At 40.0% G+C, this 22,065-nt stretch overlaps 1 protein-coding gene across 1 annotated transcript; it reads left to right on the plus strand.

The window, feature by feature from the left end:
* The first annotated feature begins 17,715 nt into the window (after positions 1–17,715).
* LOC131022387 (annexin D4) lies at positions 17,716–21,165 on the plus strand. The gene is made up of 6 exons (XM_057951836.1): positions 17,716–17,912; positions 18,038–18,210; positions 19,590–19,805; positions 20,233–20,466; positions 20,552–20,623; positions 20,702–21,165. The coding sequence occupies exons 1-6, from the start codon at positions 17,867–17,869 to the stop codon at positions 20,909–20,911; spliced, it is 951 nt and encodes a 316-aa protein (XP_057807819.1). The 5' UTR covers positions 17,716–17,866; the 3' UTR covers positions 20,912–21,165.
* Positions 21,166–22,065: the final 900 nt, after the last annotated feature.

Genomic DNA, 22,065 nt, shown 5'->3' on the forward strand with positions numbered 1-22,065 from the left:
CATTTTTTTTTTTAATATAAGCACAAGAAAACACCCCCACACTAAAAGCATTCCATGTCCTCAGGGAAGAAAAGAAATACGAATAGTTTAGAAAACGTCCCTGATTATCGGCATTGAAAAATTGAAGCATCGTGAGAGGCGGTTAAGAAAGGGCTTTGTCTGTTGCAAGTGGAGAGTGGCAGCATTGATAGCAGCGTGTTGAAGAGCGACACCACGAAGCAGTTGGATATCGCCAAATGCGCGCCGTCAGCCCCGCCTTTCAACGCCATCGCCAAATTCGAAATCAAGTCGCCTAACGATTTCCCCCACGCTAGGGCAGTTCAGCGCTGACGGGTGTTGGGCGCAGCAGGGCAGAGTGGCAGCAGGGCTGAATCTTTGGGAGCGAAGGCACTTGCATTTGGCAGCGCTGGCGTGATGTCGCGCTGAAAATGGAGAGTGAAGCTGCTGGCAGCGCTTTCATGTAGCAGCGCTGACGTTCTGCCGTGTTGAATTTGGAGAGCGCTGGCATTTGGCAGAGTGCAGCGGGCTAGATGGTCAGCGCTGTCGGAGAGGCGGCATTTGCGCGTGGCCTTGATTTGCTGCATCAGTGACTCGATGGCGTCGAAGTTGTTGGCGAGGGCGAGCTTGTGGATGATGGTGGCGTAGAGGGATTCATTGGGGTTGTGGTCTTTGCGGGTGGAGAGCTGGGCGAGTGCGTTGAGCGGGCTGGCAGCGCTGACGGGAGTGGCTGGCAGCGCTGGGCGGGTGCGGGTGGTGGTGCTGGCAGCGCTGACGGGGGTGGGCTGCGGTTGGCGGGTGGGCTGGCATGTGACCGAGGCGTGCGGCGTTGACGGGTGCATGGCTGGGCGGGTGCGTTGAGCGGGGCATGGCTGGCGGGGTGGCAGCGCTGGCGGGTGGCAAGCGCTGCCGGGGGGGCGTGGCTGGGCGTGTGGGCTGGGCGGGGCGTGGCTGGCGGGGTGGCAGCGCTGGCGGGTGGCAGCGCTGCCGGGGGCGTGGCTGGGCGTGTGGGCTAGGCGGGGCGTGGCTGGCGGGGTGGCAGCGCTGGCGGGTGGCAGCGCTGCCGGGGGCGTGGCTGGGCGTGTTGGGCGGGTGGGCTTGGCGTGTGGGCTGGGCGGTGCGTGGCTGGCGGGGTGGCAGCGCTGGCGGGTGGCAGCGCTGCCGGGGGCGTGTTGGGCGGGTGGGCTGGGCGTGTGGGCTGGGCGGTGCGTGGCTGGCGGGGTGGCAGCGCTGGCGGGTGGCAGCGCTGCTGGGGGCGTGGCTGGGCGTGTTGGGCGGGTGCGGGTGTTGGGTGGCTGGGGCGGAGGTGCTGGCAGCGCTGGCGTTCCGTGGCGGGCTGGTCAGCGGGTGGTTGGGCGTTGACGGAGGAGTTAATAAATTTTTCTCTTTTTTTTTTTTTGATTATACTCTTTCCCCCAAAATTTGCGACGCTGACTGCTTCACTCAATCGGCCTTGCCTTTATTTGCCAACGCTGACTCTTTCAGCTATTTTCCTTTCTTTTGCCAGCGTTGGCTTTTATGGCGTCTTTTCTCCCTTAGCCATTATTGGCAATTCTTGACCTTAGCTTTGTAACTGTGCCATTATAGGCGCTGGCAGCGCTGGAGTCAAAACATGAACGCCAACATCAAAGTATCCACATGGCAACCAAAACTGAGGAAAGACTCAAAACAAACAACGAAAACAAAGAAAGCAAAAGAAAAATAAAAATTAAAAACAAACCAAAGGTGGGTTGCCTCCCACTAAGCGCTAGAGTTAAAGTCTCCAGCCCGACTTCAGAGTTGAACTTCAGCTAGGGTTGTGCAGAGCTTGAGACTCCACCTCCATAGGCGAGCTCTGGTGCTCGTAGTACGGCTTCACTCGATGGCCATTCACTCGGAAACTCTCCTTTGTGTGCTCGTTCAACAGCTCTACCGCACCATGCTCGAACACCTCTTTGAGTAAAAATGGACCGCTCCATCTGGATTTCAGCTTTCCCGGAAATAACTTAAGTCGAGAATTGAACAAGAGCACCTTCATTCCAGGGCAAAGCTTCTTGTGGCAAATGCGGCGATCGTGGAGTCGCTTCACTTTGTCCTTGTAAATTCTCGCATTCTCATACGCCTCATTGCGTAGCTCATCTAGCTCCTCCATTTGTAGCATGCGCTGCTTCACAGCAGAGTCCAAGTCATAGTTAGCAGCCTTGATCGCCCAATAAGCTTTATGCTCAATTTCCACCGGCAGATGGCAGGCCTTGCCATAGACGAGACGGTACGGACTCATCCCAAGCACGCCCTTGAAGGCAGTTCTGTACGCCCAAAGAGCATCATTCAACTTTGCAGACCAGTCCTTGCGCGAGGGTTGAACCGTTTTCTCCAAAATTCCCTTGATTTGCCGATTGCTCGTCTCGGCTTGGCCAGAGGTCTGCGGGTGATAAGGTGTTGCTACCTTGTGCGTGATCCCATTCTTCTTCATGAGCTTTGCAAACAACTTGTTACAGAAGTGCTTGCCTCCATCGCTAATGATGGCTCTAGGAAATCCGAATCTAGAAAGAATGTTCTCTTGCACAAACTTAAGTACCACATTAGCATCACATGTTCGCGTGGGAATAGCCTCAACCCACTTGGACACGTAATCTACAGCAAGTAAAATATATTGAAACCCATGCGAAGTAGGAAATGGCCCCATGAAATCAATGCCCCACACATCGAAAATTTCAACAATTAATATGCTTTGGAGAGGCATCTCATTCCTGCGGCCGATATTTCCTACTCTCTGGCACCTATCGCATGCAAGAGTGAAAATGTGTGCATCTTTGAAAATGGAAGGCCAAAACAAACCTGATTGAAGAATTTTATGTGCTGTTTTCTGCCCCCCAAAGTGTCCACCACAATGATCTTCATGGCACATCTTCAACACTTGTTGTTGCTCCTCTGCCGGCACACACCGTCTAATGACATCATCCTTTCCAAGCTTGAAGAGGTGAGGAATCTCCCAATAGTAGTGTCTGCACTGAGCTAAAAATCTCTTTCTCTCCTGCGATGTCAGCTGAGGTCGTAGAATACCACAAACTAAGTAATTGACAATATCGGCATACCAGGGCTCGGCGCTCGCAGGGCTGAACTGAGCTGCGTTGGGCTGGGCAGCGCTGCATTCGGTGGAGCTGGGCTCGGTAAAGCTGGACTCTGCAGCGCTGCACTTGTCAAAGGTTAATGCATATGTTTGCTCAAAAGGAAAAGATTCAGGGATGCAATTAAGATTCGACTCTATCCGATGATTATCCAAGCGTGAAAGGTGGTCAGCTACATGGTTCTCGCTCCCTTTCCTATCCCTGATCTCTACATCAAATTCTTGCAACAGTAAAACCCAACGGATCAGACGAGCTTTAGCTTGAGGTTTAGTCATCAAACATCGCAGCGCAGCATGGTCACTATGAACAATAACCTTAGACCCAATGATGTAGGCACGAAATTTATCTAAGGCAAAGACCACAGCAAGCATCTCTTTTTCAGTAGTGGTGTAATTTACTTGTGCACTGTTCAGAGTTAAACTAGCATAGTAAATTACACGTAACATCTTATCCATACGCTGACCTAGCACAGCTCCTACAGCAGAGTTAGACGCATCACACATAATTTCAAAGGGCAATGACCAATCAGGCGCAATCACCACCGGGGCAGAGCTCAATTTTAGTTTTAATGTTTCAAAGGCATTCATGCAAGAGTCATCAAAATTAAACGGAATGTCCTGAGCTATCAGTTTGCATAGAGGTTGGCTAATTTTAGAGAAATCTTTAATGAAACGTCGGTAAAAACCGGCGTGACCTAAGAAACTCCTAATTCCTTTAACATCAATAGGGGGTGGTAACTTTTGGATTACCTCCACTTTAGCTCTGTCGACCTCTAGTCCATGCTTAGACACCACATGACCCAAGACAATACCACGTGTAACCATGAAATGACTCTTTTCCCAACTCAAGGTTAAGCCACTTTCAATGCACCTTTGCAACACTACATCAATCTTCGTCAAACAATCATGAAAGGACTGCCCAAAAATTGAAAAATCATCCATAAAAACCTCCACGAATTTACCAATCATTTCAGAGAATATGGACATCATGCATCGTTGAAACGTCCCGGGTGCATTGCACAACCCGAACGGCATCCTCTTCCATGCAAACGTCCCAAAATGAGTGGTGAAGGCAGTCTTGAGTTGATCTTCCGGGGCGATCGCGATCTGGTAATATCCTGACAAACCATCAAGAAAACAATAAAAATCATGCCCAGCTAAACGATCTAACATTTGATCAACAAAAGGGAGAGGAAAGTGATCCTTCTTGGTGACGGCATTGAGTTTCCTATAGTCAACACACATCCGCCATCCCGTCGTAGGACGCGTCGGTACCAACTCCATCTTGTCATTGCGCACAACCGTCATTCCTCCTTTCTTTGGCACGACATGCACGGGACTCACCCACTCACTATCAGCGACAGAGTAGATGATCCCTTCGGCCAGCAGCTTAAGGATTTCCTTGCGCACGACATCCATCAGAATAGGATTCAATCGTCGCTGAGCGTCTCGCTTGGGTGCTGTTCCCTCCTCTAGGTTAATTTTGTGCATGCATGTGGCTGGACTTATGCCACGAATGTCTGCCAGGCTCCATCCCAAAGCTGCCTTGTTTTTCTTCAATACCTTGAGCAACGCTGCCTCTTGCTCCCAAGTCAGCGTGGAAGATATGATCACTGGCTTCTCCTCACCTGCTTCTAAAAATACATATTTGAGATTGGCAGGGAGTTCCTTTAGTTCCAGCGCTGACCTCTTGGTTTCCATCTGTTCATCAAAGGGCAGCTCGGTATGGCTGAAGGGTGCTGAGCTCGGCAGAGTTGACTGTAGCAGCGCGGGAATCGGCAGAGCTGGCTGCGGCAGCGCTGACTCTTCAGGCAGCGCTGATTCTTCAGCTTCCTTAGCTAATTCCTCCATGTCGGCCGATCCAGCAAAAGCTTCCATATACTCCTGTTCCTGAATAAATACCTTCTCAACCAAGCCATTAATAGCATCTATATATGAACATTCACTTATGAAATTCGTAGAAGGCATTGCACGATTTTCATGCACCGAAAAAGACACCGACTCCCCTAACACCGTCATTTTAATAGTTCCATGTTTAACATCAATCAAAGTGTTAGTGGTCGCCATAAAGGGTCTTCCTAATAGTAGAGTGTGGTCTCTACCATTCTCATGCACATCCCCAATCTCAAGCACTACGAAATCAACAGGCACAATCAAACCCCCGACTCTAACCAGAATATCCTCTACTATCCCACGGGGGTACCTAACGGACCTATCAGCTAGTTGTAGACACATGCGAGTGGATTTCAAATTACCTAACTCTAATTGTTGAAAAATAGAGTAAGGCATCAAATTAATTCCCGCTCCCAGATCTAACATACCCGTGGCCTTCTTACCATTTCCCAAAGCAATATTAATCACAAAGCTACCTGGATCGCGCTGCTTTGGTGGTAAGGATTGCTGCATGATTGAGGTCGCTACTTCCGAGACTAAAATTTTCTCATTGTCCCCGAACTTTCGCTTGTTGGAAACCAACTCCTTGAAAAACTTCACATACGCCGGTACTTTTCTGATCACATCAAGGAGAGGAAGATTCACGTTCACCTTGGCAAGCATGTCGTAGAAGTCGGCGAACTGTTTATCCAGCTTTTCATTCTTCAATCTGCTAGGAAAAGGGATCGGAGGTCGATAGGGTGTGGTAGACTTATGAAGTTTATTCTCCTTTTCTTCCTCCATCTCTCCATCTTTTTGTTGATCTGCCTTCTCTCCATTGGTAGGGCTGGTCAGAGCTGAGCTCGGCATCTCTGCTCTTGTGAAGGCAGAGCTATTCAGAGCTGAATTAGGCAGAGCTGGACTTGGCAGCGCTGACATCGGCGGAGCTGGATTCGGCAGCGCTGACTGCAGTAGCGCTGACTTTGACTTTGAGAGATTCTGTAATGCTGAGTTCGTCAGGGATGATCTTGGCAGCGCTGGCACTTCCACTTTGTTATCCACCATCTTACCATTACGAAGAACAGTTACAGCTAGAGCTTGATGCGGCTGAGCAGGTTGGCCATGAAACTTTTCGGGCTGTTGTTGTTGTTGGATTTGATTCAAAGTACCGGAAAGTTGACCGACAGTTGTTTCAAGCCTTTTTATGGTAGATGCTTGGGACTCCATATTCTGCTTAGTCATCTCCATATTTTGCTTACTAATCTCCATGAAAGCTTGCAAGGTATCCTCTAGGGATGTTTTCTGTGGTGGCATGGGCTGTGCACTCTGCTGCAGGGCTGATTGTTGGTGTTGGTATTGCAGTCTATATGGTTGAGAGGAGCTTTGCTGCGGAGGGAAATATTGTGGTTGCTGTTGGTAGCCCATTTGGGGTGGTCGACGGTATTGATTCCCCCCAAAATTTTGATTTCCCCATCCAGCATTCGGTTGACTTCTCCATCCTCCATTGACATTCTGTTGCCCTTGATTCATGTTCTGCCCATATGGTCTACTTAGCCCTTGATTATAGCTTTGAAATCCTTGTGCCGCATAGACCTCGGCTTGTCCTTCCGGAGTAAACTCTCCCATTCTATGGCACTCATTAGCTCCGTGGCTGAAATCTCCACAAATACCACAAGGCTCCATATTCTGTATAGCTGGGTTCGGCAGAGCTGACATCGGCAGTTCTGCATTCTGCAGAGCTGGCGTCGGCAGCGCTGCATTCTGCAGAGCTGAATTCTGCACCGGAACGGAAGGTGTATCCATCTTGCCCATCTTCAGCTGTTGTACGTCCCGCATGATTGAAGCCAATTGTTGTTGTATTTCAAATTGATTCGTCACTGCGCTGGCTTCAACTCTTCTTCCACGGACGGATTTTTGTTGGGAGCTCTCAGCTAAAGTTTTGAAAATCCCTTTTAACTCAGTTGCTGTCTTCCGAGCTATGTTACCTCCTGCCGTGCTATCCACCATAAATTGGGCAGTTTGCACTAACCCATCGTAAAAGAACTGCATCAACATAACATTAGTGAATTGATGTTGAGGGCATTGACGGAGGAGTTCTTCATATCTCTCCCAAGCTTCATGCAAAGGCTCGTCCGCTCCTTGGGTGAACTCCATTATTTTTGTTCTCAACTCCTGTGTCTTATGGCTTGGGTAGTATTTCAGCATGAATTTTTCACAAGCATCTCCCCACGTAGTGATTGAGTTGGGTGGCAGAGATAGCATCCACGTCCTCGCCCGGTCTTTAAGTGCATAGGGGAAGCACTTGAGCTTGAGTTGGTCCTCCGTGAGACTAAGCAAAGGAATTGTTTGCACTTGGGTGCAAAAATCCCGGATGAATTGCAGAGCATCCTCGCTTGGCATCCCGTGGAACACCGGCAGTAAACTCGAGTCATTTGGTTTGAGATTGTAGTTTCTCACAGCAGTGGGGAGCACGATTGCCGACGTGTTGGTATCTCCAATCACAGGTCTGGTGAAGTCTCCCATGTATTCTATGTTCTGGGCCATCTCCTTCTTCTCCTCGTTTAAATTCTGCTCAACTTTGTCCTGTTCAGAGCTGGTTTCTTCCTTGGTGGTTTTTCTGCTCAGTGCGGAAGTTGGCAGGGCTGGCTTGGTCTGTGCTGAAATTGGCAGTGCGAACTTCGGCACCGCTGCCAGCGTTGACTTCGGCAGAGCTGGCAGCGTTGACTTCGGCAGCGAAGAACTTGAAGGCAGGGCTGGCCTCTTCCTCCTTGAAGGCAGGGCTGGCAGCGTTGACTTCGGCAGCGAAGAACTTGAAGGCAGGGCTGGCCTCTTCCTCCTTGAAGGCAGGGCTGGCAGCGTTGACTTCGGCAGAGCTGGCAGCGTTGACTTCGGCAGCGAAGAACTTGAAGGCAGGGCTGACCTCTTCCTCCTTTGTCTCTACGGTGTGCTCTGGAATTTCAGGTTCAGATTCAGAGCCAGAGTAGAAATCGTCAGTTGGAGACACCAATTTGCCTTTAAGACTACGGCGTCCCTGCATGCATAACACTGAACAAACAGATTACGCGTACCGAGTGGAAGAAACGTAAAAACAAAACCGAGAAAAACTGGAAATTAAATAAAGCAAGTAAAAACGACACAACTAAAACGCCTAAAACTGTTCCCGGCAACGGCGCCAAAATTTGACTCAACCTAGAACACCTCTAGTTTGACTTGCAATAGAACAAGGACATTCTAGTGATGGTAAGTTGACCCAGTGTCATCTCTCAAGGAAAGTCTTAAAGGGCTTCTAGTAGTATCGTGGAAAAAGTAATAAAAGAAAGCAGTAAAGAGTTTGATTATTAATCTAGAACTGAAACTTAAAACTGAATTAAAACCAAATTATAAAATTACTAGGCGAATTAAATTATTAACCCTAGGCAGAATTAAAACAACTTAAATAAAATCTAACTTAAGAAATTAAGTACTTGTAAATTAAAAATAAAACTAATCTAAGCATTAAACTAAAGTGCATAATTTAAATTGCATAATTAAAAAGAAAGCATAAACATGAACTAAAAACATAAACATGATTAAACGAAAATAAATTGAATTGAAATACGAAATACCGTAAATATCTTGAACGTGTAATTGTGTCACGCAATCACAAACCAATAAATAACTAAAAACTTAACTTAATCGAAAACTAACTAAAAACAATGAATTTTCAATACTATGAAAAAGAAATATGAAAGCAATAAATTCTAAATTTCGGATGCCAAGAGATCTCAAAGATGGAGTCTAAATCTATAGCAAAAGATAGATGATTTTACAATAGAAATGAAACCCTATTTATAGACCTAACTCTGGTGAGAATAAGCATAGCTGCAAAGTAATCGGTGCTGGCAAGAATAAACATAGCTCTGGAAAGTAATGGTGCTGGCAAGAATATGCGGAGCTGGAAAGAATAAACATAGCTCTGGAAAGTGAACTCCGATGATAATGCTTGGGAAAGGTAGTCAGCGTTGGCGAAATAGGCGGAGCTGGAAAGTAGTCAGCGCTGGCATTTATGGGTGGAGCTGAAAATGGTCAGCGCTGGCAAGAATGGGTGGAGCTGAAAATGGTCAGCGCTGGCAAGAATGGGTGGAGCTGAAAATGGTCAGCGCTGGCAAGAATGGGCGGAGCTGAAAATGGTCAGCGCTGGCAGTTCGGGGTGAGTTGAAAATGGTCAGCGCTGGCAGTTCGGGGTGAGTTGAAAATGGCCAGCGCTGGCAAGAATGGGTGGAGCTGAAAATGGTCAGCGCTGGCAAGAATGGGCGGAGCTGAAAATGGTCAGCGCTGGCAGTTGACTCTGGCACTTAGCTCTGCTATGTCGATGTCTGCTAAAAACACCATTTTTAGCCCAAAAATCTCCAAAATTGCATTCTTCCATCTATAAACCTAAATCTCCTGCAAAGCATCAAACAAACCATAAAACGCACCAATTTCCAGAAGATTTAATTTAAAATATGCACATGCAAACCCCTAAAATTAGAACAATTAAGCATAAATCATCCACCATGAATCTCCACCGCATCAGACAGCTCCAGCCGACGCAAGAGATGAAGAAACACCAGCTGAAGAGCAAAGATCTGCAAGACCCAGCACTGATGAAAGTTTTGAAATGCTGGTAGAGAGGCTGGTCATTCAAGAAGAAGCAACTTATGAGCTGAGAGTCAAAATAGCGATTCTTGAATCAACAGTCACTCATCTTCAACAGCAACTGAAAATCCAAAACAAATTCAGCGAGGCTCCTGAGTCTGATGACAAAGACAAACGAGAAGAAGACAAGAAAGGGAAAGGGAAGATGACTGAAGAACCAAAAAGAAGTCCCCCAAGGAAGCCAAGCAAACAACTCCGCATCAACTGAAAACTAAGGAGGATCAAGGAATGTCATCTAATCAGAAACTCTTTATTTTGTATATGATGTTCTTAGATTGTCTTAGTTCATTCTTCCTTATTATGTTCTTCTGCACAATTTTTGATACATTGTCTTTACTGATCTCAAGCTAATTTATGATTATTCAGTCTTTGTTCTCTTTGCCTAAATTTACTTGAGTTGAGTATGGATTATCTATTTAGGAGGAACTCTGTTTAAGCTTTTTTAGTACTTGACTGTTGTCCTGACTGATTGTTGGGAACTTGTTCGTATACACTTTTCGATTTGACTATTAAAGAAAATAGGGCCTATGAGTGATAATGATTAACTGACAACTTTGCGTGTTGCATTGGACTTCCAAATTCTGAAAACCTCTTTTTATGCATATCTTTTCAAATCATTGCACGCTTTCTACGCCGCCTATTTTCAGTAAGAGATCATGCCAAATATTCCATATATGTTTTTATATCTCTTATTTTAAGGGACTCCTCTGACGGGCATTAATCACGGACGTCAAAATTCATTAAAACTGATTTGGCGCGCAGATTTCAAACCGCCCACGTTTTTTCGATTGCCCTAGGAAACTGTTCATCTCCCACGATCACACTTTCTCCATTTCATTTTCCATCACTTTTGCATTCTCTCTAACTTTCAAAATCCACAGCACTCTACTGTGAGATCACTTCCTGTAAAATTTTCTTCACAGATTTCTTATTCGAAATGGCCAAGACCAACATGAAGAAAAATGACAACAAGAAGGAGGCATCGAGAGAGAAAGAAGTCATATATGAGCAGTCTGTGCATAAGGAATCATTTGAGAAGAAGCCGGAATATTCAAAGATCTCAAAAATTCTTCACCGGCACGGATGGACCAAATTCATCACCAGTGAACCGAAGTATCTACTCGACGATGCTGTTAGAGAATTCTATGAGAATCTCAAGTTCAACGATTCCGAAGAACTGATCTCAAAAGTCAGTATCATCAACGGGACAATCTGCATTGAAGAGACTCTCAATGTCTCTGAGATTGTCAGAAAATTGTTTAATCTCCCAAACAATGGAAATTCCTTCTCCAGTCTAACTGATAAGGAAGCAAACAAAACTCTCAAGTCTGCACTGAAGGATGAATCCGAATCGACGGAAAGTCAAGTTACTCTTTCCCATCTTCATCCAGAATTTGCCATGCTGGGCAAAATTATCCAGAAGTGCTGGATAGGTGCAACCGGGACTCTCGACAAAGCTTCACAACCTCAGAAGAATGTCATGGCAGCTCTTATGGAGAAGGAGTCCTACAACTGGGAAGAAGCCTATCTGAAGCTTCTCTTCAATGAAGCTCACAACACGAGGCCGGCGACGATGGTTCGACAAGGGAACAGGGTCTCCCAAATCATCATCGAAGGAACAAAGAAGCACAAATTTGTGCAATGGCCGAAGATGATCGAATTCACAGACAGTCTTCGCCTCTTCAAACTGGCAAGAAGAGAACCCAAATCTTCTCCCAAGGTGAAGGTAATTGATATCTCCTCTATACCATCATCTGACTCTGAAGCCCCTGATTCACCTCCATCAAATCCTCCTGCTCGCACGAATGTGCCACGCCGAGTTCGTACCATCCTCTCTAAAAGACCCTCCAAAAGACCTACTGAGATGCCTTGGAAACTCTCTCCAAAATCCAAAGGCAAAGCAGTTTTGGAAGCTGTCCCAGAACCAGCCTCCATCTTTCTTTCAAAAGGTACCCATGAAGCTGTTGAACTTCATACCGAAGCTCAACAAAATGCTACGAATCACCTACGACGTCTAATTGGTGATATTGATACGTCTTTAAAAGTCTACCGGAACCTTCATAAACTTCTCACGTATACCTTCCTGAAGACGGCGCCATGCCCAAGAATCAACAGTCTTCACAGCCCTGAAGCCGAACACTCGTTCGAGATGGAAGAGGCTTCCCTAATCAGCCTCTTTCAAATTGAAAGTGTTTGGGATGTAATTCATGACTTTGACAAATTTGCCATGAATTACTTGTATTCTTCCAAACAATTCAGACGTATCATGTCACTCAACGACGATGCTGGAACGTCAAAAACGCCTGAAGAGCCTCTCATGATAGAACAAGTAACTGATGTTCTCAGCTCTCCAGTTGGTGACACTGCTCAACCGGCGGAATCAACTGCTGATCCTGCTGCTGCTGAACAACCAATGACTGATTCGATCAGTCAGCCGATTTTGCCATCAACTCCTCCAACAATTTCTGCTGAAGCAGACAGAACTTGCATCCCTGAAGTTGATGCTCCTCTACGAGAAGTTGAACAGAGATCAGCTGACAATGTTGATCGCCCAGTTTCTGAAGGACAAGTCGAAGACATCTCCGAGTCTTCTCAGCCTTCATCGACACCCCTCTTGAACACTGATGTGCCTACTCCTCCTGAAGGCATCAACATCAGTCAAGAGCAGTCAACTTCTCAGATCCCTGCTGAAGAAAGAGCAGAACGTCCTGCTCCGACCAGTCAAGCCGAGGCATCCACATCCAAAGCCCATGAAGATCGTCAGCAAGCGCAGAATTCTCATGCCGAATCAGACATTCCAATAGAACACGTAGAGCTTCCTCGCGCAGAAGGACCTGTTCTATTTGATTCAGATTCAGAAACTGACGAGCGCCTTACATTCTGGAAACACAATCGGCCACACAGGAATCTACTACGGATTTCTGATGATGTTGAAAAACCGATGGATGCACTGCTTGAATAGCTTGCTGATCAACGGCTTGAAATCGACTTACTCCGACACGAGCTTGAACTACAACATATATATGGTAAAAAGTTTGTGAAGAAACTTGAAGAAGTCGAGAAACAGGCAACCGCAGACATGGTCTATCATGCCGGCTTGATCAATGAGCTCCAACATCGAATAGGAGCAGAAGAAGTTGCTCTGGTCAAATACAAGGCAGAAATGCTTGATCCAAATAAAGGTCTCCCCAAAATCGCGAAGGATCACGAGGAATTGCACAGACTCTTTCTTGAGTCAGAGATTCAAAGGAAGACGCAATATATTGAGCTGTCTGAGAAGATCGGAGAAATGCATATTGACTTTCTGAAGACATTCATGCCAAGAACAGAAGTCAACCTCCTCATTACAAAGACAGTAGAACCTATTCTGCAACGACTAGCGCAAGTGGAAAGGCAAATCCAACGACCTCAAGAGTCCCCTGACTCCGCCCTCCTTCAGAAAATGTTCAATGATCTTCAAGAGCTGCAAAGCCGACTTCCTCCCGCTGATGCCAAAAAGAGGGAAGAGGATATAGTAAAGCGCATCCGAAGGGAAGCGGAAATGATCCCCTCTGTCTTTAATAGGGTTGAAAACAGGGCTGAAGAGATCATCGCAAGGGTTTGCTCCTACTTTTGCCTCAGTCAAAGCCAACAGGAAGAGAAGCAGAGAAAGCTCCTCAAATGACGAGACTTAGTTCTTCAAATGCAAGACGCTCAGAGAATATATGAAAAAAGGATTCCTGACCCTCAGAAGAAAATAGTGACTCCATCAAGGATCAAGAATGGAGTCGACAGAGAAAGGATCAAGAAAGAAGTCAGAGCCTTATGCAAGATTTGGAATATTCATCCAGACTCCAGGGACGGTAGACAGATCTGGGAAGCAGTTTTCAATCTCTACAATTAGAAACCGTGAGTCGTTTGGATGTCCTCTGTATTGTTCTTTTCCGTTTTCAAGTTGTAACTTAGACTGATGACTTATCAGTCTTTTATTAATGAAAAGAACTTCTTTTTGATCTCAACCTGAAGACAATGACTCTTTGTCCAGGCTCTGATTATGGTTTTTCTGTCTTCTCCTTGTTCTGTTTTAGAACTGTTATCGTTCTTAACTCTTAGTACAAGTTTTTAGGTTCTATTGTTAAGGGGGAACTGTTTTCACCCCATGTTTAGAACTTGTACTGTGAGTTCAGTCTTTTTGCTGTCTAGAACTGCTGTGTGGTTTTGGCATCATCAAAAAGGGGGAAATTGTTGGGAACCATGTGGAATATCCTAACCCTTGTTTTGATGATACCAAAAATCATAGGACTTAATTGTAATAGACTAGAATTGTTTTGAACTCAAGTGTTAGAGTTCGTTTCTAGTTTAGCTTGCAGTGTCGAAGACTGAAGACTGAAGAACGAAGGACTGAAGACTGAAGACTGCAGATACCAACTGAAGTATCAGTTGAAGAATAAGTTGAAGACTGATTACTTAATGCGCGCAATGGACTGATACTAAAGTCAAGTATCAGTTGAACATTCCTCCTAGGACTGATCTTCCAACGTTCAGATGAAGCCACGTACTCATAAAGTACAGCCGTATTATTAATAAATAAATATAAATATTAAATAAATTTTATAAGTAATAATCAAATTATCTATAATTCAACAAAAAATCAAAATGTAATATTAAATATTTATATATATATAATATTTGTGTTTGTACTACCATCATTTCTATTGATAATGATCTACGATTAGGGGAGCAAAAATATGACATCACACATTGCAAAAAAATGAAATGTAAATTTATTACATGGACCAGAATAAGATTCTTACGCGAAAGATAGTTGTTTCACCGTTTAAAAAATTATATATTAGTTAAATATATTAATAATGAAAATGCTTTTATTATGAAATGTATATAAATATTTTGTCAAATTTTACATATCGTATAAAATATGAATCATTTTTTAGTTGGTCTTGCATGCGGTTGACTGCATAATATGCGGACGGTTACTTTTAATAAGCATAAGATATACATTTGTTCACACAAATGTATACTTACGTAGTTACGTAATAGTACAAGTTCTCATGAATAAAAGTAACACTTATCGTGAATAAATGTAATAATTTAGAAATATATATTACATTTCATAGTAACAATAATTACTTTTTATTACTACAATTATTACTCGACCAAATAGTTAAGAATAAAAGTATTAATGTGTGAAAATAACTAAAAGTAAAAGTTCTTATGAATAAAAGTAAACATTATTGTGAATAAATGTAAACTTTCAAACTGTCCGCATCGTATGCGGTTGACCGCACAGAAGAATTTGCAATCATTTTTAGCTATTAGATCGTTAAGATCTACTATGTATTAATCACTTTGTCGAACTGATCGTGGTCATGGGTTTGAAATCCATAAGTAACGAAAATTTTATTTTTTTAACTCGTCATTTTTCACAATGGATTCATCACAAACTTCATATTGTTTAATATAAATATATTTTATACGATAAATCTAGTTTTTGTAATAACTAAACCCTCTCGCACTCTCTCTATTTATCTTGAGCTAAGAATATGAAGAATTTGTGAAAACTTGTAAAGAAATAGAAATTTGATAGCTTCAATTACTATCCATTTATTAGCTTGAGGTCTCCTTTTTATAGCCTATAAACTAAGTCTAAAACTAAAATCTAATACCAAGACCCATTAATGAAGATTCATTGGCGCAAGCCTCGTTAAAATCTTTTTAACGAAAATTCAGTGGAAAAAACATCAGTAAAAAAAAAAGTATTTGATCTAAACAATATAATCAGATTACATAGATTTTCTATCTTCCTGGACTGTCAAGTTGAAAACACACATTTTTTGTGGTGTCATTATCTCTGGAGCTTCAAGGCTACGTCAGTATTCAAAATAACAATAATAGTAAAAATAATGAGATAGATTTGAGATCGTCCACAACACGAAGACAATTACAATGTCACAATTCAGCTCTGACTCGTACAACGTCGAACTCTCATATTTATATATAATCTTTATATATATAAAAAGCAAAGTAAATGTCAATACATTCAATTTGAAGGGTAATTTTGGAATTGGAAAAAGTAAATAATGAAAAATCAAATTTAATATATTAACTACACTTTATTTTCGAGAAGAAGAAAACTGCCGGTTGGCATTAACCTAGAAAATAGCAAACTTTCAAATTGTTGAGCAATGCATTATTTAAATCTTTTTTTTTTCTTATTTAATTGATATAGCATTTTTTTTTCATTTTTAAGCAATTTCATATTATGTCAAATGGAGTATATAATATGCATCTTGAACGAAAGATTATGAAATGACATTTAATTTGATATATAATATATATATAAAAATATGTTTAAAATGAGCAAGTTATGATGATTTAAAATTATAATACATTAAATAATTTATACAAATAAATAATGATATTTTCCTTCAAAATTATATTTTAATTGCAATTAGAAAATATATCATCTTTTAAAAAAATATGTCAAATTATGTAATTTTATGTATTTCATTCAAAATATTATTAATATGACATTATGTAATTATCATAAAATGATAACATATTATATATTATAATTTTTAAAGATATATTATAACATATTAATTTATAATTTATTTTAAGAAACACTAATGCAATAATCTAATTTAATTAATTCGATATAAAATATGCAACATGTAATCATGTATCTTAAATAAAATATTATTAAAATCGTTAATTTGCTGCATGAAAGGTATAAATCAATTTAAAAAGAGCAAGTTATGGCCGTTTAAAATTTCTATATATTATATATATTTATTTATTAGTTTTTAATTTTTTTAAAAAAAATTGAGACTATTGACACACTTAAACATCTATCAAGAAAGAAAATATAACATTGTCATGTTACAAAAATATGTTTGCGAATGTTTTTATGATAATAATACGTGGATCTATTTTTGTTCAATTGAATAATCATTTGATTAACTCAATAAATATTAAAAGAATTAGTTTAAGTTAATAAGTCAATAAAATTAATTACGAGCATTTAATATTTAAAAATAAAGAGTAGTGATTAATTATTTATAATTTAATTTTTCAAAGTAAGTTGGAAATCAGTTAAATTTGAAGTAAAATAAAGAAGGTTGTGTAAATTATTTACATAATTTTTTTTAAATGTGTTATTAGATATTATTATTTTATTAATTTTAATTTTAATTTTAAATATTTATTTAATCATTAAATGAATGAAAATTCAATTCAATATTAAATAATTCAATTTTTATTGAATAAAAAGTTAGAAGAGATAAAGAAAATAATGCATAATTGAATTTGTTCAAAATTATTGTTGATTTCTAAATATTATGACAACTCTTTTATTTTCTATTAATGTGTTTTTTATCCATACAATTGTCTTTGATAGGTATTGAAGTATTAAAGTAAGTTCAAATATTATTATGTGTTTATTAAAATTTCAAAATATGTGTTGAGCTATGGTTTGGGATCAATCGTGTAAATTCATGGCTTTGCTGAATTAATTCTTGGTCGATGATTCAAATGTCATAGGCTGCAAAAATTTACTATTACTTTTTTGTAATTCATCATTTTTCACAATAAATTTATAATGTTACATATCGAATTCATAGTCAATTTATTTTATATTATTGTATAAATTACATTAGTTATATTAAAAAATTAGATCATTTTGCAAATAATAAATTTGATATCAAATTTTATTTTTATTAGTTTAAATTAATAATTGTAAAGCATATGCATCGCTCACGGAGTTTAAAATTACAACCGCGCATAGCGCGGGTGATACACTAGTATATTAGTAAGATTTAATATTCGCATAAGTGCTACTCCACAAGTTTGCAACAGTAACTGAGGTAGTAAATTGATGTAATAAATTGAGATGTAACTAACACCCAGGATGCGATTAATAGACTAAACATCGCTATTAATTTTATTTTATTTTGGTGAGCAATACATCGCTATTAATTAATTACAATAATTCCATAATTAGGACTCCATGGGCAATTGGGCATACCAGCATTTGAGAGGGGCACCTTTGTCTTTTTCCTTAAAATCATAACGGAAATACCAAAGCTATCCTTCGAACGACGACCCATAATATAAAATCCCGAGCACCGTCACATCCATCTCCCACTCAAAACGATCAGAAAATTCTCTCAAAAAAATTTCTTATCTCAAATTCACACACAACAAAATATTTGATCAATGGCTGCTTCCGACGAGCTTGGATCTCTCACCAGAGCTTTCACGGGTACTTTCTCTCACTTAACTCTCGCTCTTCAACTAATTTCGGCGGGAATTCGAGTCTGTAATTATGGATTATAATCGTATGAGATGTGGTGGGTGTTAATGGTGAGAGTTTAATTGAGGGATTAGGTCTGGGAGTGGACGAGAAGGCACTGATATCGACATTGGGGAAATGGCAACCCGAGCAGAGGCGGAGTTTCAGAAAGGGAAGCCGCGACTTTTTCAGAGAAGACGAACGCCAGTTTGAGAGGTGGGACGATCGCCATATCTTGCAGCTTCGTCACGAGTTTTTACGTCTCAAGGTATATACATTGAAACTCCAATTGGATCTGAATTCATTTTCGATCATATATTGACATATTGTTTGTTGATGTTTGAATGCTCTTGACCAGTCAAACAGCTTCGTGTATAACTTTCAAAACTGAATACTCCTTTGTTTGGATTTTGTTCTATTGAAATGTTTTTGTTTAAAATATATAGTGTATACATATATATTAAAAGAAATAATGCGGGAGATAGAATATAATACTATATTGTTTTAATAATCAAAGCATATATATTAACTGCTTAATATTTTATAATGATTTATTATACTCCTTCCATCTATTATAAAATTTCATAATAAGGAGTGACACAAATTTTAAGATGAGATTGTTGAGTGTATTGATAAAATATTGTAATTAATATTGAGAGTTGCGGAAAGGATGAAAAGCAAAGGTAAATGAGGTATTATAAGTGGTGGGGGTATAGTTCGAAAATAGAATATGAAATTTTTTTGTGGAAGCCCCAAAAAAGAAAAATATGAAGTTTTATCATGGACGGAGAAAGTATTAATTTATCAAATATGTATTATGTTTATCCATTTTCTTGTTTTAATTATTTTATCTTAATTAATTTTCAATTCTGAATTTGAGTCGATTTTATAGTTCAAATAAGATTGTAAACTGTTAATAATGAAAATTAATTTATTTTTATAAGAATAAACCATTTAAAAAAAACACGTAAAGATGGCTTTTTCTATATATGTAATAAAAGTGAGACATAACATAATAATACTATAACGAAAGCGAAATGATTAGAAATATGTATGAAGCATAAATCCACAAAAAAATATAATGAAAGTGAAATTGAGTAGAAATATGTATCCAGAAAAAATATAAATAATGAAGGGGTTTTGGCAAATAAAATCTCGAACTATTTCGAATTTGCAATTTTAACGTGACTTTTGAAGTGTGGCAAATTAAATCACCACCTTTTCAATTTTTGCAATTTCGTCCCCCCAATTTTTTTTTGATCGTCGGATTGTTGAGTTGGAGTTTATGTGGATTAGTTTGCCACGTAATATTCATGTTACGATGTTATTTTCTATAAAATTGCTAGATATTGAAAATTATGGTGCAAAATATAGAATAAAATGCCTTTATAATTTGGAGAAAATTTTAATTGAAATAGTATGAAACGATATTGTTTATGCCTAACAAAAACGACGTCGTCTTTACTAATTCACGTAAGCTCTAATTCAATATTCTGGCGATCGAAAAATATTAGGTGGACGGAATTGCGAAAAATTGAAAAGATGGTGATTTAATTCGCCACACTTCAAAAGTCACGTTAAAATTACAAATTCAAAATAGTTCATGATTTTATTTGCCAAAACCCCAATAATGAATGTATATTGTAGGATGCGATAGTGCTATGCACAATGCACCCATGGGAGAGAGATGGGCGGTTATTGAAAGAGGCGTTGTATAAAGGACCTCAATACCATGTATTGGTGGAAATCGCGTGCACCAGATCATCAGATGACTTGTTAGGTGCCAGAAGGGCCTATCACTCCCTCTTTAATCACTCTCTCGAGGAAGATGTTGCCTTCCACGTCCACACTCCCGAGAGAAAGGTTACCATCAAATTTCTCTTTTCTTTTCTTTTTTCAATTATTATTTATATTCTGAATTATCAAAAATATTTTTTTAAATTTGAATTATCGATTATGTATAAAGTTATACCATTCGTCCATTTTTTGGCTCCGAAAAATTGACATACCTTGTCGAATGCTATACGGGATATTTAGAATTATTCTTTTTATTACAATACATTGCACAAAAATGACATTGTTTTATACTTTACTAATTAAAAATGCGAAACGTGGAAAATGGACGGAGGAGGGTACATTTGATATAAAATCGATAATTTAATATTTTAAAAAAAATATTTTCGATGATTGAGGATATAATTGATAGTAGTATGAGGGAGGGAGCAGAACTAATAAGTAAGATGGGCTTTTGTAAATGAGTTTGTTTGATGGGCTTTTTGTGTTGGGCCAGCTTCTGGTTGGAGTTTTGAGCTCTTATAGATACGAAGGCCCAAAAGTGAGCGAAGAAATGGCAAAATTAGAGGCTAAGGCGCTTTCAGAAGCGCTGACTCTGAAGGGTGGTGGGCCCGGCCCCAGCCCCTTAGAAAATGATGAAGTTATAAGGATTTTATCCACGAGGAGCAAGCTCCACCTCAAGGCTGTCTATAAGCATTACAAGGATATTACTGGCAATTACTTGGATCAGGTATTCAATTTCTTTTAAGTATTATTTATAATAATAATTTACTAAATGTATAATATTTCTTCCCTCTCTATAATTTGTGTTGAAGGACTGTGATGGCCACTTGCTTCTAAAAGAGACAGTCCAGTGCTTATGCACGCCGGAAACATACTTCACCAAGGTGAAATTAAAATTTAAATAACATTTTGCCCTTTTTTTAAATAAAATATTGCTAGTATTAATATTTGAATAATGGTAGATTTTGGAGGCATCGTTGAGGTATAATGTGGATGAGCTGACCAAAGAAGCGGTGAGCAGAGTAATTGTGACACGAGCTGATGAGGATATGAAGCAGATTAGAGAAGAATTTAATCGCGAATTCGGCGTTGATCTTCGCAAGAAGATTGAAGATGTGGCCAATGGAAACTACAGAGATTTCTTGCTCACTTTGATTGCCAGATCGGATTGAATTTCATTTGCTGAGAATGTTTCTTTTTGTGGGAATTTGAATCTCTAATAAATCTGTTTTTTTATTTAGGTGTGAGGTGAGTGAAGATCGTGTGATGATCTTTTATAGGATCATCTCTGTGGAGTTCTATTCTATGAAAGTTTTTTTTGTGGGTTGTAGTGAGTGTTGTGTTGTCTCACTGGAATAAGACGAATTTGTTTCGTGGTGGTTTCTTTAAGACTACAAATTTGTTTGATTTGATGGTTGTGAACAAATGTCATCTGCGAGTGTGTGGCGATGAGTTTAGTTATACTTCCTCCATCCACTAATTCTTGACCCATTTTGATCCGTCAACCAATTCTTGACTCATTTCATTTTTAATTTTCCATTCACAATAAAGTGCAACCCTCGTTCCACTCACAATAACTCCACCTATTTCTTAAAACCCTTGCCATTATGAAATGAGTCAAAAAATGGTGGACGGAGGTAGAGCCGGCAAAATTGACCTGGCCCGACCCTCCCGTATTTTGGGTTGGGCTTTATAAAATAGAGGCCCGAAAAAACTCGGGCCTAAAAAGCCCGCCCAGAAAACCCGCCGGGCCGATCGGGCTTTGGGGCTAAAAAGCCCGGGGTTTCCGGGCTAGAAAGCCCGCCCGTTCATTTTTTAAAAATTTCTTTTTTTTTTACTTTTAGATGTTATTTTAGTTATTTTACCCCTTATTTTTCCCCCTAAAATTCGTAATTAATTTTACTCGATCCTTGTGATGGTATGCCTTTTCCTACACTCTGAAAATCACTTTGAAAAAAACACTTAAGAAAAAATAACCATTATTAGTGAATTACTATTATTTTGTTATTCTAGCAAATAAAATAAATTTAGTTGGAACCATCAAATAATCTTATAGGACATTGCAACACATGTCATGCCAGGCACATAATTAATAATCTTCTCACAAATATTATAATTTTCTATTTATTATTAGTGAACTACTCTCTCCGTCCACAATTTAAAGCCCTACTTGCTCTTAAATTTTTGTCCACAAATTAAAGTCCTATTATGCTTTTTGTACTTTTTTACTCTTCTTCTTTTCCTATATTTACTACCATTTGTCACTAATAGACCCAGCTTAAAACACATTTATCATTTTTATATTCTATATTTACTATACTTTATC

This window comes from Salvia miltiorrhiza, chromosome 4, assembly GCF_028751815.1.
Source record: "Salvia miltiorrhiza cultivar Shanhuang (shh) chromosome 4, IMPLAD_Smil_shh, whole genome shotgun sequence".
Taxonomy (NCBI): Eukaryota; Viridiplantae; Streptophyta; class Magnoliopsida; order Lamiales; family Lamiaceae; genus Salvia; species Salvia miltiorrhiza.